This window comes from Schistocerca piceifrons, chromosome 4 (assembly GCF_021461385.2).
Source record: "Schistocerca piceifrons isolate TAMUIC-IGC-003096 chromosome 4, iqSchPice1.1, whole genome shotgun sequence".
Taxonomy (NCBI): Eukaryota; Metazoa; Arthropoda; class Insecta; order Orthoptera; family Acrididae; genus Schistocerca; species Schistocerca piceifrons.
The window spans coordinates 516,168,343-516,182,616 of NC_060141.1; the positions used below are offsets into that span (position 1 = coordinate 516,168,343).

Sequence of the window (14,274 nt, forward strand, 5' to 3'; positions counted from 1 at the left end):
GTGTGTGTGTGTGTTTGTGTGCGTGCGTGGGTATTAGGGTCGATCAGTGGGTGGCATCATTACGCTCATTATCATTCGATTGACTTGTGTCTCTTTTCAGCTACACTGTGGGCAAATCGTTAAATTAGATTAAGGTTGTATTTTCTCTCTCTGTCCTTAATGACTCACAATAAATATACAGAGGCGGAAGTGACACTTCACACTGTAAGTAGGCTGTTTAGGTTTTTATGTTGGTAACACTACGTAGCGCTCTGTATGAAAATCACTGACTGTGCTGTATACAGTCTGTAGCTGGTTGACATTGTTGGAATATGCGTTATTGTAGTGTTGGGCAGTTGGATATGAAAGGCTCGTAGCGTTTCGCAGTTAGAGGTGAGCAGCCGGCAGTGGTGGATGTGGGAAGAGATAAGGCAGAATTTTGAGAGCGGACGATCTGGACGTGTGTCCATGAGAAAGAGTAAATTTGTAATACTGGATATCATGAACTGATATAAATATGATGACATTTGAACGTTATTAAGGTAAATACATTGTTTGTTCTCTATCAAAATCTTACATTTGCTAACTGTGCCTATCAGTAGTTAGTGCCTTCAGTACTTAGAATCCTTTATTTAGCTGACAGTATTTTCGCTCGCTGTATTGCAGTAGTTCGAGTAACGAAGATTTTTGTGAGGTAAGCGATTCATGAAAGGTATACGTTACTATTAGTCAGGGCCATTCTTTTGTAGCGGTAACAAATATATTGTGTGTCAGTTTACTGTTGATCAGAAAAAGTAGAGAGAGAAATGTGTGAGTACGTTGAGTTTTGCTCAGGTGTTTGAAAATCAAATAATGTAAGAGGTTTACCAACACAGTCTTCCTTCATTTTTCTAAGGGAATGTTTCAACACAAAAATTTAATTTTAGAATGTGCCTTACTAGAACTACCCTCAAAATATGAAAATTCAGTGTTTTAACCACATTGCTTTATTAGAAGCTGCTGTGTAAACTTTTACTCAGCAAAAATGCCGTGAGAATGTTCGCTGATTTGACACATATTGTTAACGTGAGTATAGGAATATAGTATATGAGTCTGTGTTGATATGATGTCCTAAAAAATCAGAAGGCAGTACCATATTGCAGATTGACTGAGGAATGTGAATTATAAATAAGATACACGAACTTTTTATCACTAGAATGAGATTTTCACTCTGCAGCGGAGTGTGCGCTGATATGAAACTTCCTGGCAGATTAAAACTGTGTGCCCCACCGAGACTCGAACTCGGGACCTTTGCCTTTCGCGGGCAAGTGCTCTACCATCTGAGCTACCGAAGCACGACTCACGCCCGCGAAAGGCAAAGGTCCCGAGTTCGAGTCTCGGTCGGGCACACAGTTTTAATCTGCCAGGAAGTTTTTTATCACTACTTTTAAGTGAAACTCAGTCCGTCATCTCTAATAGTACAATATTCGATGTTCAGTCCATTGTGTAAAGAATATTCCGTTACGTTTAAGACCTTAAGTCCCGTAAATTGAACGCCCTGACCCCACCTGTGTTTGAAACGGGTGGGAATGGAGGACAGTAAATCTATAAACTGTGTATTGATGTGTAATTACTACGAGGATCGTTCAGTAACTAATTCAACACATTTTTATCTGGAAGGAGGTTGGTTTAATTCAGGGTATTACACGCCATACTTTTCCCCTCCCTTTTGGCCACAAAATAATATATCTCAATATAATCTCTGTTCAGTGCGACGCCTTACACCACCTTACTGGGAAGGCCTGTATGCTCGCATGGTACCGCTCTAATGCCGCATCAGTAACGTCCTCATCATTCACCTACAGCTTCTCGTGCAGTCCATGCTTCATTGGACCAAACTGATGGAAGTCTGGAGGTGTGAGATCCAGGTTGTGTGGATCCTAGGAGGCACACCTCTCTGAGCACCACAACTGGTGGTCGAGTGTGTCAGCGCTACCAACAGCGATGTCCAGCTATGCGGCAAGGCGTCTGACTGAGATCCGTCCGTCTCTTCCAATGAGAGTGTCCGCAAGTTCCTACATTGCAGAAATCATGGCTGTGTGCTGGCGGTGGGCACCTGGGAGATCGAACAGGTTTGCGTGGCTTCGTCGCAATGATGACAGACGTCCTGCCCAAAGGCTCAATGTGCTTTTGTTAACTGACACGTCTTCGTAGACCCTCTGGAAGCACCCACGAATATCTGCAACACTCTGGTTTTCCTCCAAAAGAAACTCAATGACAACTCTTTGCTTGAAACTCCGTTACAGGCGCTATTTTGAAGGCTGTACATAGAGCCACCAGTTACCGGAACTTCATGAAGCCATATAGCGCCTGAAGCTGGAATACTCCACGATGTCCCACAACAAGTTCCACATTTATCAACCGAATCTGGAGTAAAAAGCGGTGCATTGCTTACTGAGCGCCCCTCGTAGATCTTAAATAAAATTCAAGTTATGAAGAAAATCCGTACATTACACATTAACAATAGCATAAAGTCCTTTGTTACTGGTAACTATGAAGTTAGCAATAGTTTAGCTGGAAAGCGGGAACAGTACCTTAATTTTCTTGCGAAATGTCTCTCTCTCACGCATAACTTTCTCTATTTGAGCAACTGCTTTGGATGGTGAATTGATTTGAACTAAATGTAAATGCTACAGTGTCATCAACAAAACTAAGATGTGTTTCTTATATGGAACAAGCGGTGGCCTAAGGGCGCCAAAGTCGTTACTCTGTGGCAGGAAATTATTGGTCGGTAGCGGGTGGAACTACTGTGCCACTTACAAGACAATGAACCGTGGACGCCAGCGCATCTTGAAACTTACCGTGGACAATGCTGGGGAGATAAGGCGGTAGACCTACCGTGCTCTCACGCGGGTACCAACACGCAGCTGCAGAGAGGTCAGTTCATCGATCCCTACGAGATGACACTGATATCGTATGCTTAGGTTCTCATAGCCAAAACACACCTCATAAGAATCACGGTCTCGAATGTTGTGGTCAAGAAACTACGTGCAAAGGCAACCGCCCCTGCCAAGCTACGCGTATTTCCTAAAATTCATAAGGTCAGCGTGCTACTTCCTCCTTCATTGTTGGGGTGCCAACATACATCTTGAAAAAACATCTGGCACATCCGCTGAGCCCTTTAGTAGGACAATGTGAGCACCATGTACATATTTCATTTGATTTCTTGCATGGGTCAATAACGTCTGACTCGTACCATCTGAGATACGCGTGAGTTTCGATGTGGTCTCGCTTTACACTTAAATACTATTGCAGCAATCGTAGTTCATTGGTAAGAAACTACAAGAGTAATCAGTACATTTGCTTAAGCTCGTGTTCACATCGATGTATTTTCTACGCGGTTACCAATACATTTAACAAAATGATGATGTCGCAATCGGTAGTCGTCTTTCATACAAAGAAATTTAAAGACAAAAAATTCCGTCCGTCTACGAAACTTCAGGTTCGTGTAGGCTCAGTTAAGGACAGTATTGGATTGAGAAAGCTTCGTGTTTATAAGATTACATGCGGCTGCAGGAAGTCATTCATCAGACAAATTTGTAGCACTTTGGAAGACTGATGTGTCGAACATCGACGACACTCGACTGAGCCCACCAGTGAAATCTGCAGTGGCTCAGCAGTATTTTAGTAAAGATCAGAAAATGGATCACAAAACTGCCAAAGTTTTCTGCGCGATGTGTCGCACTGAGACATATAATTGAAGAATCGGTTGAAATCCACAACTCAACAAATCTTGTGAACGTAGATACGGTCCAGCGCTGACAATGCTAAAGTTACAGCAACTACTTGGGGAAACCCAACGGATGAGGTTTAAGTGGCGAGTTTTTTATCAGATAACAACGAATGGCGTGGCCGATAACTCCAGTGCGCATATGTACACACATAAAAAATGTTTTGCATCACCTCTTCACTTCTGTTCCGAGAGTTCTGGAACCTGTATAGAAGTTCAACATAAACATCATTTCCGCCCTTTTTATTGCTCATGGAAACCACACATTGCATGTTGTACCATCATACAGCGAGAACATCAGATGTGGTGGTCCAGATTGCTGTAGACTTCGATACCTCTAATACCCATTAACACTTCCTATTGCATTGATGCATGCCTGTATTCGTCGTGACGTACTATCCACGAGTTCCTCAAGGCACCGTTGGTCCAGATTGTCCCACATCTCATCGGTGATTCGGCGTAGATCCCTCAGAGTGGTTGGTGTGTCACGTTGTCTAGAAACAGCCCTTTTCAGTCCCAGGCATGTTCGATAGGGTTCATGTCTGGAGAACATTCTGGCCACTCTAGTCCAACGATGTCGTTATCCTAACGGAAGTCACACACAAGATGCACTGTGGAGGGCGCGAATTGTCGTCCGTAAAGACGAATGCCTCGCCAATATGCTGCCGATATGATTGCACTATCGGTCGGAGGACGGCATTCACTTATCGTACAGCTATTACGGCGTCTTCCATGGCCACCAGCGCCGTACGTCGGGCCCACGCAATGCCACGCCAAAACAGTAGGGAACCTCCACCTTGCTGCACTCGCTGGACAGCAGCGTTCAGCCTGACCGGGTTGCCTCCAAACACGTCTCCGACGATTGTCTGGTTGAAGGCATATGCGACACTCATCGGTGAAGAGAACGTGATACCAATCCTGAGCGGTCCATTCGGCATGTTGTTGGCCCATCTATACTGCGCTGCATGGTGTCGTGGTTGCAAAGATGGACCTCGGCATGGGCGTTGGGAGTGAAGTTGCGCATCATGCAGCCTATTGCACCCAGTTCGCGTCGCAACACGACGTCCTGCTGCTGCCCGAAAAGCATTATTCAATATAATGGCGGTGTTGTAAGGTTCCTCCGAGCCATAATCCGTAGATAGCGGTCATCCACTGCAGTAGGTGGCCTGAACGAGTCATGCCATCGACAGTTCCTGTCTCTCTGTACCTCTTCCATGTCCGATCAACATAGCTTTGGTTCACTTCGAGATGCCTGGGTATTTCCCTTGTTGAGAGCCCTTCCTGGCACAAAGTGACAATGCAGGCGCGATCGAACCGCAGTATTGACCTATGTCTGGTTGAACTACATACAATACGAGCCGTTTACCTCATTCCTGGTGGAATGACTAGAACGTCATCGGCTGTCGGACTCTCTCCGTCTGCTCATGCATGATTGATTACATCTTTGGGCGAATTTAGTGACATCTCTGAAAAGTCAAAGTGACTGTGTCTGTGATACACTATCCACAGTCAACGTCTATCTTCAGGAGTTTTGGGAACCGGGGCGATGCAAAACTTATTTTGATGAGTGTAGTTCTCCATATCTTCCGAAAGAGGTCGTTGGTGGGACTTGGCGGCAGGGTACAGGAGGAACGACATGCTTTGTGGATATGCGGAGGTTTCTGTTTCTTCATTCTACAAGTGTTGTTAGCGATCCTTCCTGCTACCGATCAGGTATTCCATTAGCTGCTTACAGGCGTTGACATACGTCAACGGGGACAGATGAAAATGCGTGCCCCGACCGGGACTCAAACCCGTGATCTCCTGCTTACATGGCAGGCGCTCTATCCATCTGAGTCACCGAGGACACAGAGGACAGCGCGACTGCAGGGATTTATCTCTGGCACGTCTTCCGCGAAACCCACATTCTTAATGTATTGTCCCGCACTACATTCGTAGTGCCCCCGCCCATTATACTCATTACTCGCAGCGCATTGCCGATTCCCGTAAGAGTTCGGGCACTGTTTGTGCGTTCGCACAGAAGAAGAAGACGGTCAAGTGGCCGGTGAGCCTTAACTATATATTTACTAAGATGGTATCTGTTCTTTCTGACATTTCCGAAAGAACAGATACCATCTTAGTAAATATATAGAACAGGTATTCGTTGCTATCGGCCATCGAATTTGGCACCTTCACGCCTGCACTTTTCCACACTGACTGATAAAATTGGAGGCTGCAGTCACAGCTCAGCAGTGTGTTCGTCGCACTTGAAGATGGCCATCAGTTGCGCTGATGAAATGTTGTGGGGATTTCACAGCGATATTCAGTTTGACACCGGAGAACAATTTCTATAAAGCTCAGATGGCCTACATATATCTGATTAGCGTTTATTTCTTTCGCTTTTATCCAGTTTAGAAATCTGAAAACCTCCTCTAGAACCACTGAGCATAATAAGACGTTATGGACTATTTTTTAATTCTGAATTCATCACTACCTTGATGGTTTAGATTGGAAGCTACTACGTTGACAAACATAGTCTTCAGTATATTATTATAGATTTTTCTATGCTTTGTTTGTCAACTGTTGCTGGTACAAGGTACCACCAGGAGACTATAACTTTCAGACGTCTGCTGCAGGCTATATTGGTGATCAGGGGCCAACCTGTCACCCCCCCCCCCCCCCCAACGCTTCAAACTACCACCCAGCCACCCTATCAGTGACATCATTAGCTTCGTCAATGACATCATCTTCGCGACAAGAAGCGCCCCTTTCGCCCTCTTCCCACCTTAAACCTCTGTTCCTCTCCTCTTCTTTCATCACATTACAATGCCTTATATCGCATTAAAATGAAACAGCCACTCACAATGCAGCGCCAGAAATCCGTCTATTCAGAAGCATCACAGCAACTAAATTATTTATCAAAAAGGAATGTAGATTATTACTGCTAACTTTGTTATCGTTTTTAATCACAAAAATTGTTTGTACCACATATTGGATTGTCTAATCAGTTAATTTTATCCTTCATCTGCGGATTTCATTGGAAATAATATGACATTCGTTTTAGAATAATACAATGACTATAAAATATACTTTACACAAATGGTTAAAAACCGACGTTTGCTTGTGCTACGTAATTAACCAACTAGAAATACGAGCTTGCTTAACATGAGTGTTACTCCAACTACTATTCTTCAAAATGTTCCCAGTCTGTTACAGCTGTTGCAGCAAACGGTTTAAAAGTGTTTCATAACAAAAACAGTCTCTGTTGCGAAATTCTTAAATAATTCGGAACAGTGACTGTTTTTGTTTGAAATAATGCCGGCCGGTGTGGCCGTGCGGTTCTAGGCACTTCAGTCTGGAACCGCGTGATCGCTACGGTCGCAGGTTCGAATCCTGCCTCGGGCATGGATGTGTGTGATGTCCTTAGGTTGGTTAGGTTTGAGTAGATCTAAGTTCTAGGGGACTGATGACCACAGATGTTAAGTCCCATAGTGCTCAGAGCCATTTTTGTTTGAAATATTCTACAAAACTGCAAATACCAACGGCTGTTTTAAGATCCTGTTGCTTGTTGTAGCCAAAAGATAGCAGCATTAATACTTTGATTTACCAGCCACAGGCACGTTGGAGTCTAAAACTAATTATATTGCGCATTTAAATTGTTCTGTAAGGATAGTCAAGTGTTGCAATATTATTTACACATCTAAAATACGCAAAGCGGACTGTCATATCAATCTGAGAAAATATTATACATCCACGGAAAAAAATTGCAACACCAAGAAGGAGTCGTGAGACATAAACGAAAGTTGGTAGGCGTGATTTTACATCTGAAAGATGATGTCTATTCAAAATGCGAATCAGTCGCATAAGAGTGGCGCTTGTAGTGCCACTATGAGGGTGCAAATAACATTTCCTTTTAATACACGCTGTAACGTTAGCGTTGAGATTGGACGTGGTGAGTTGATGTAAATCAAGAATGCCTTTAATGCGACAACGACGCCATTATCAACATCTCACTGAATTCGAAAGAGGTCGGTTAGTAGGGCTACAAGAAGTTGGATGTTCCTTCTGCGATACTGCGAAAAGGCTTGGCAGGAATGTAGCCACGTACATGATTGCTGGAAGCGGTGGTCACGAGAGTGCACGGTCGCAAGAAGAGCGGGCTCCAGATGGCTAGACTGAGAGGGACGACCATCATATTTAGAGTATCGCATCTGCAGGAGCAATCTGAGCAGCAGATGGCGCTATAGTGACACATCGAACTGTTACAAATCAGTTACTTCAAGGACAGCTCCAAGCAAGACTCCCTGTAGCGTGCATTCCAATGATCCCAAACCGCCGCTATTGGCGACGTCAACGGCGTTAAGTGAGAGCTCGTTGGAGGGCAGGGTGAAGGCCTATTGTGTTTCCTGATGAAAACTGGTTTTGCCTCGGTGTCAGCGATGGCCTTGTGTTGGTTAGAAGGAGGACAGTTGAAGGCCTGCAAACAATCTGTCTGCACGCTAGACACACTGGACCCACATCTGGGTCTGGGTTGCGATTTAGTATGAGAGCAGAGGCACTTTCGTGGTTATCCCACACAGCCTGACTGCAAATCTGAACTTCAGTCTGGTCATTCAACCTGCCATTGGTGAACAGCATTCCATAGGGCGGTTTCCAAAAGCACACCGCTCGCCGACATATTGTAACCCAACATGCTCTACAGAGTGTCGAAATGTTGCCTTGGCCTGCTCGCTCACCAAGTCGGTGTACAGTCGAGCGACGACAGTTCCAGCGGCACTCGCAACCGGCATTATCTGTCCCTGTATTCACCGCCCGGCCGGAGTGGCCGAGCGGTTCTGGGCGCTATAGTCTGGAACCGCGCGACCGCTACGGTCGCAAGTTCGAATCCTGCCTCGGGCATGGATGTGTGTGATGTTCTTAGGTTAGTTGGGTTTAGGCAGTACTAAGTTCTATGGGACTGATGACCTCAAAAGTTAAGTCCCATAGTGCTCAGAGCCATTTGAACCATTTTTTTTTATTCACCGACCAAGCGCCGCAGGCGTTGAACACCATCTCACAGACTGACATCTGGTACCTGTACGACACAATGCTTGCACGTCTGCATGTTTTTATTGAACATTCTGACGCTTACACTGGGTATTAATGGACTAACATCGCACGTTTGCAATAGCTTCCCTCACCCTTACATTATCCTCTGATCATGCAATGTTAATCACTTAAAATGTTACCTAGACAACTATAGTCCAGAAATCTCATTACACTGTACTAATTATTTTTTGGCGTTGTGATTTTTTTCCAGTTACTGTAGATTGCTTCGTCTCAGTAGGCAACATTTTAGGGGGAGCGAAGACAATGTTTCGTGTGTAACACTAGAAAAAATAATCGACGTTATTAACAGCCTAATATCGCTTTTTTTGCATCTGGACTACTCACAGTAGAGGCTGAGTACAAAAATAACTTTCGATGAGGAGTGCCTAGGTCCTCTAATCCTACTACAAAACAACGCCTAAACAAAATAAGCCGTGTGAAAACAACACTCACCCACTCAAAACGCAGCCAGAAAAATTGGCATAACACAATTTTGAGAACGAAGTATGTGTTTTCGCGATTTTATTGGTATGTGACACTTAAGTTGCATATTTTCGCTATACACAAGAAAATCTGAAGTGTTAACATAGCAGTACGAAAGTAGATGGTGCTGGAGGATGACAAAGATGAAACGTTTCCAAAGAGGATGGCTCAAGACAGAGACGATATCTCAAAATAAAAATCTTTGCCATCGAAATAAAATTAAGTATAAAACATACGCAGGTTGCACGTGAGTGGACCTACAAATTAAATCTTCCCTCATCTACATAATCTATTATAACTGACTCAAATATATGAAGCCAGGTGGTTGACACAAGCATAATCAATTAAATGCTGATAAATGAGCTTTATTAGAACTAATTAAATTTATCAAAATATGTAAAAATTGGTTTATAGCATTACAAAACACCATGATCACTACTGCTGCTGTAACGTACAGCTTGAAGTGCGCTAGTCAACGAAAATTCCCAAAATGAACAATGTTCTTTCGTCAACAAATAGTTGTGCAATATCAATGGCAGTGAAACAGTATACGAGTAGCAACGCCAATACTAGGGTGTTAACTTAATGTTGTAGCTCTAAATGTTTGTCATCGCCAGCAGTTACAAAATGAAAAAAGCTTACCGGACTCTAATAACAGACATTCATATCCGAGGGATACCCTCTTGGTTACCCAAACGTTACAGTAACTCCATTCTAGGGTATTAATTTTATCTTGTAGCATAAATCATTTGTAATCTTATGCTGAAAATGTTAAACATGTAGGGCAGTGATAGTTTGCAAAAAGCAATAGACATTCCAAAATAAAACAGTATTCTACAGAGAGATGAATATTGCCCCAGATAAGCATGAACACATTTCTTAGCACGTCCACCCTTACGTCACCCAGCAGTCCCGAATAGCTCTGAGTAGTTCAAATGGCTCCAGCTACTACTTCTGATCCGTTCCATCAAGTCACATTATCATGGTACAGCAAAAGTGAGGGCCACTGTCAGTTGACGAGTTGAATGCCATGATATCCTATACATTACTGGGTGGGTCGATGAAATTCATTGACAAGGCGACTGTCACGACTACATATGTATGTTTTCCTTGACTTTGTAAAATATGAAGTAGTTGTAGATCGAGTCAGTGCTCACGTACAGTCTACCAGTGGCGACGACTATGCCAATTCATACTGTTTCCAGCAAGGTGGGTCTTGTTCCAACAAAGAAAAGAGATTAATCGGCAAATTCAAAGTAGTCAAGATATGTTCCCACAATACAGTTGGTATCAGCTGTTAGGGAAAACTGTATTCCTTTCATTTCTTCTACGATGTAACCGTCAGTCAAAAACCTGAATAACCACCTTTTCCACCGTCGAACACAACGAGATGTGCAGGAAGAGAGTCGGTGAAGCTCTGGAAGGTACCGACAGGGATCTGGAGCCATGCCGACTCCAGAGCCATGACCATTTAGGTTGAGGATCAATAGCGTGAACATTCTGACAGAGGTGGGCCCACGGATTAAATCCAGCGAGTTTCATGGCCAGGGGAATACGTTAAACTCAACACGATGCTCTACGAACCACACGTGTACACTGCGAGCTGTGAGACACACTGCATTGTCCTGCTGGTAGATGCCATAATACCGAGAAAGAACATACTGCATGTAGGGGTGGGAATGGTCCCCAAGTATAGATGCATACTTGTGCTGTTCCATTACGCATTTCGGAACGACGCTTACTCCAGGAACGCTGCGAAAACATTCCCAAGACCTTGTTGTTCCCTCTTTTGGGCTGGACCCTTCCGAAGATTGTTGCAAAAGATTTACTTTCAGTCCGTTGGGACATAAAACGTTATTCAACTGAGAAGGCTACCTGTCACCACTCAGTGAACGTCCGTTTGTGCTACTGACACATAAATTCCAGCCTTCCTTGCCAACGAACACCAGTCAGCGTGGGTGACTGAATGAGGCTTCTGCTGCACAGCCCATACACAGCAACGTTCGCTGAGCAGTCGTTGAGGAGACACAGCAGATAGTCCCTTGTTTCACCTGGGTGGTCAGTTGCTCAACATTTCCGTAGCTATTTAACTGTACACATCTCTGCAGCTGGCGTTCACCCCTGTCATCTATATGGCCTGCGGTGCACCACAGTTGCCTCCACAGCGATTTTGGATATCGCAGTTTTGCCATGCATAGTGCACTATAACCACAGCGGCACGCTATCAGTTTACAAACTTTGCCCTTGGCCTGAAAGCCAACGATCATGTCCTTTGGAACGTGAGATAAAGAGCACCGTCTCCGCAGTACGACAATGATTGCGCTGTTTTTCGCACCCACCGGCGCAATCTATATATACTCCACTGCTAGTCCTGAAACTTGCCGTTTGTGAGTACTTATTACGGATTGATGTCGAATATAGACAGTGGTCACATTAATGTGATTGCACTGCGTGTGATGTCACTGTCTCGTTAAAGTAAGTGTCAGAGAGAAACAGAAGAAGCTTACTGTGGTGTAAGAATCTTAGAGATGAAATTTACTGATTGTGATGATGAAGAGGCCAATGTGGAGCTATTGGACGCAACAGTACTGCTGAGTCAGCAAGGGACAGGTAGGGAATTCCCCAGAATTTCTTATGTCTTTTGTGAATTACTGCTGAATCAAGATATCGAGGAGGACAGGATTTCTGATGTCTTGTGAAACGCCTAGTTTCCAATAGCTTCAAGGAGTGTTCTAACAGGAAAAAAAACGGTAAGTCATCCTGTTGCATTATCTCTCTCATTTTCAAGCAGCATGATCTCGAAATCATGGGTTCCCTCACACTCTCTCCACATTTATTTGATAGAGAACGCAATGAGTCGCAAAGATTCTTTGCTTTATCATGAGTGAGGCACCCAACGCTACTCAAAAAATTCCAGACAGTGATTCCATAAAGGTGACGGACCGTATGTTGTGATATGATGACCATGAAAAGAGTATCTTCGAAGAAAAGTATTCTAATAGCGTGTTTGGAATAATTAAATATTTAACGATACTATTATCTGAGTCTGTTGCTCACCCCGTCAGCTGACCATAATTTGCGATGATGACATAACCCATCAGCAAGCAGTCTTCTAAACTGAAGAGCCATGATGCCAGTTTTAGTTTGGCTCTTGAGTGAGTAAGAGTGTTGTTGCCATAGTACACTACATTAATAGTCTGCTTCTTGTCTTCTCCTGATATGCTATTCATTATGATGTCAGTCTGTAAACTGACCGTTATTGTTCTATCGTGACGGGTCATAATTTTCCACTGACCATTCTTTTGCTCTATCAGTCACCACTGACTATCATTCTACACCGACAATCATCCTCCATGAGCATCCTTTTCCACTGTCCATCATTCTTCATGGATCATTATTTGCCACTGAACCATTATTTCAAGTCATTATATTTGTAGTTCTTAGTGTACAGTCTTGGTGTCTCATTCATGTTGCAGTAAAGGAATTTCTCAACAAATAGCAGTTCGTAAGTAATACATTTTCACTTATATTTGAGTTCCTAGAATCAGCAAATCTGTTTCCGTTACTTGAAATACTGAAGAGAAAGAGGAAGCAAGAGTAGGATTTATCGCTTTGTTACCTGTTGGAATACACCCAGGAACTAGTCGTTACACACGAGATTAGAAATTCTGGGGAATCTACTCTCCCACCATTTGCTGATTCAGCAGAAATTCACACATGCGATTAATAATTCTGGGTAATCCCTTTCCCACCACTAGCTGACTCACCTGGTGAATAGTTAAGAATACTACTACGTGCAATGTTTCCACATCTGCTCCATCATCATCATCATCACCATAATCAGTAAATTTCATGTCTCACATTTATGCACCACAGGAACTTGTTTCTACTTCTCCGTAATGCTCACGTTAATAAGACAGCGACATGAATATGTGTCAGAGAGAGAGTGAAGCGGCTGACATACACTCCAATGTAGGTAAAAATTCGGCTTCATAAGTTCCAGCTAGTTGACTAATCACTTTCACTTATTGGAACTAGTCTTGGCTCAACAAGTATGAACTTGCTTAGTCGATGTCACAGTATGAGTGACGTCTCTGCGTACGTATTGTCCCAGTTCAAGGCAAATACACATGTGAGGTAATGAAAGTCACTTCGTCAATTGAGTATTATTGCCCCCTCCTCACTCAATAGTACTAGGGGTTCCCTGGCAGTCACCTTTTCACCTCATGATTTTTAACCCCTCCCTATAGCAGTCATCCACAATTTTGTTGTGACATGTCAACGCGTATTATTAGACCTAGTCAGAAGCAATCAGAATTCAGAACTTCCTAAGTGATGTAAGGAAGTCTGTGCTACAATGTGAATCTATAAAATCTGAGCCGGCCGTTGTGGCCGAGCGGTTCTAGGCGCCTCAGTACGGAAGCGCGCTGCTGCTAGGGTCGCAGGTTCGAATCCTGCCTCGGGCATGGATGTGTGTGACGTCCTTAGGTTAGTTAGGTTTAAGTAGTTCTAAGTCTAGGGGATATAGTGCTCAGAGCCATTTGAACTATTTTTATAAAATCTGAGCTTAATGGTAGCACTCTGTAGAATGATATTTCAGTTTGCAACTATGACTGCCTTACCTGCATAGCACTATCAACATAAAATAACAAAAATTTGTCCAGCAAGATGTAATTAATATTGTAGCACAGGGTCGCTATAATGTTTGGGTGACTTCGAAATGGCAGAAACTGTCGTGTCTTACCTATGAAAAAGATTATCTTTAATGTTCAAGATGCCATTTAATCGATAGAATCCGCAAGAGATTTTTCTAGCTAGGTTTATTTAGGAGTGCCCGTCACTATGTGTCGCACTGTTGAGAGTGCCAGAGAAGATAGGCAGTTCCTCAGAAACTACCTGGCCGACTCATACCAATTCCACCAGCCGAAACGCCTTTCCAGCGTGCAGGGACGATTTCCAACGTCTGCTAGTGGCAA

General features: G+C 43.6%; 1 protein-coding gene across 1 annotated transcript in view; it reads right to left on the reverse strand.

Moving 5' to 3' along the window:
* Positions 1 to 13,152, reverse strand: part of LOC124795961 (trypsin I-P1-like) — a 132,594-nt gene extending 119,442 nt beyond the window's left edge. The window contains exon 1 of the mRNA XM_047260042.1: positions 13,066 to 13,152. Coding sequence (XP_047115998.1) covers positions 13,066 to 13,152 — 87 coding nt within the window. The remainder of the gene's footprint in view (positions 1 to 13,065) is intronic.
* Positions 13,153 to 14,274: the final 1,122 nt, after the last annotated feature.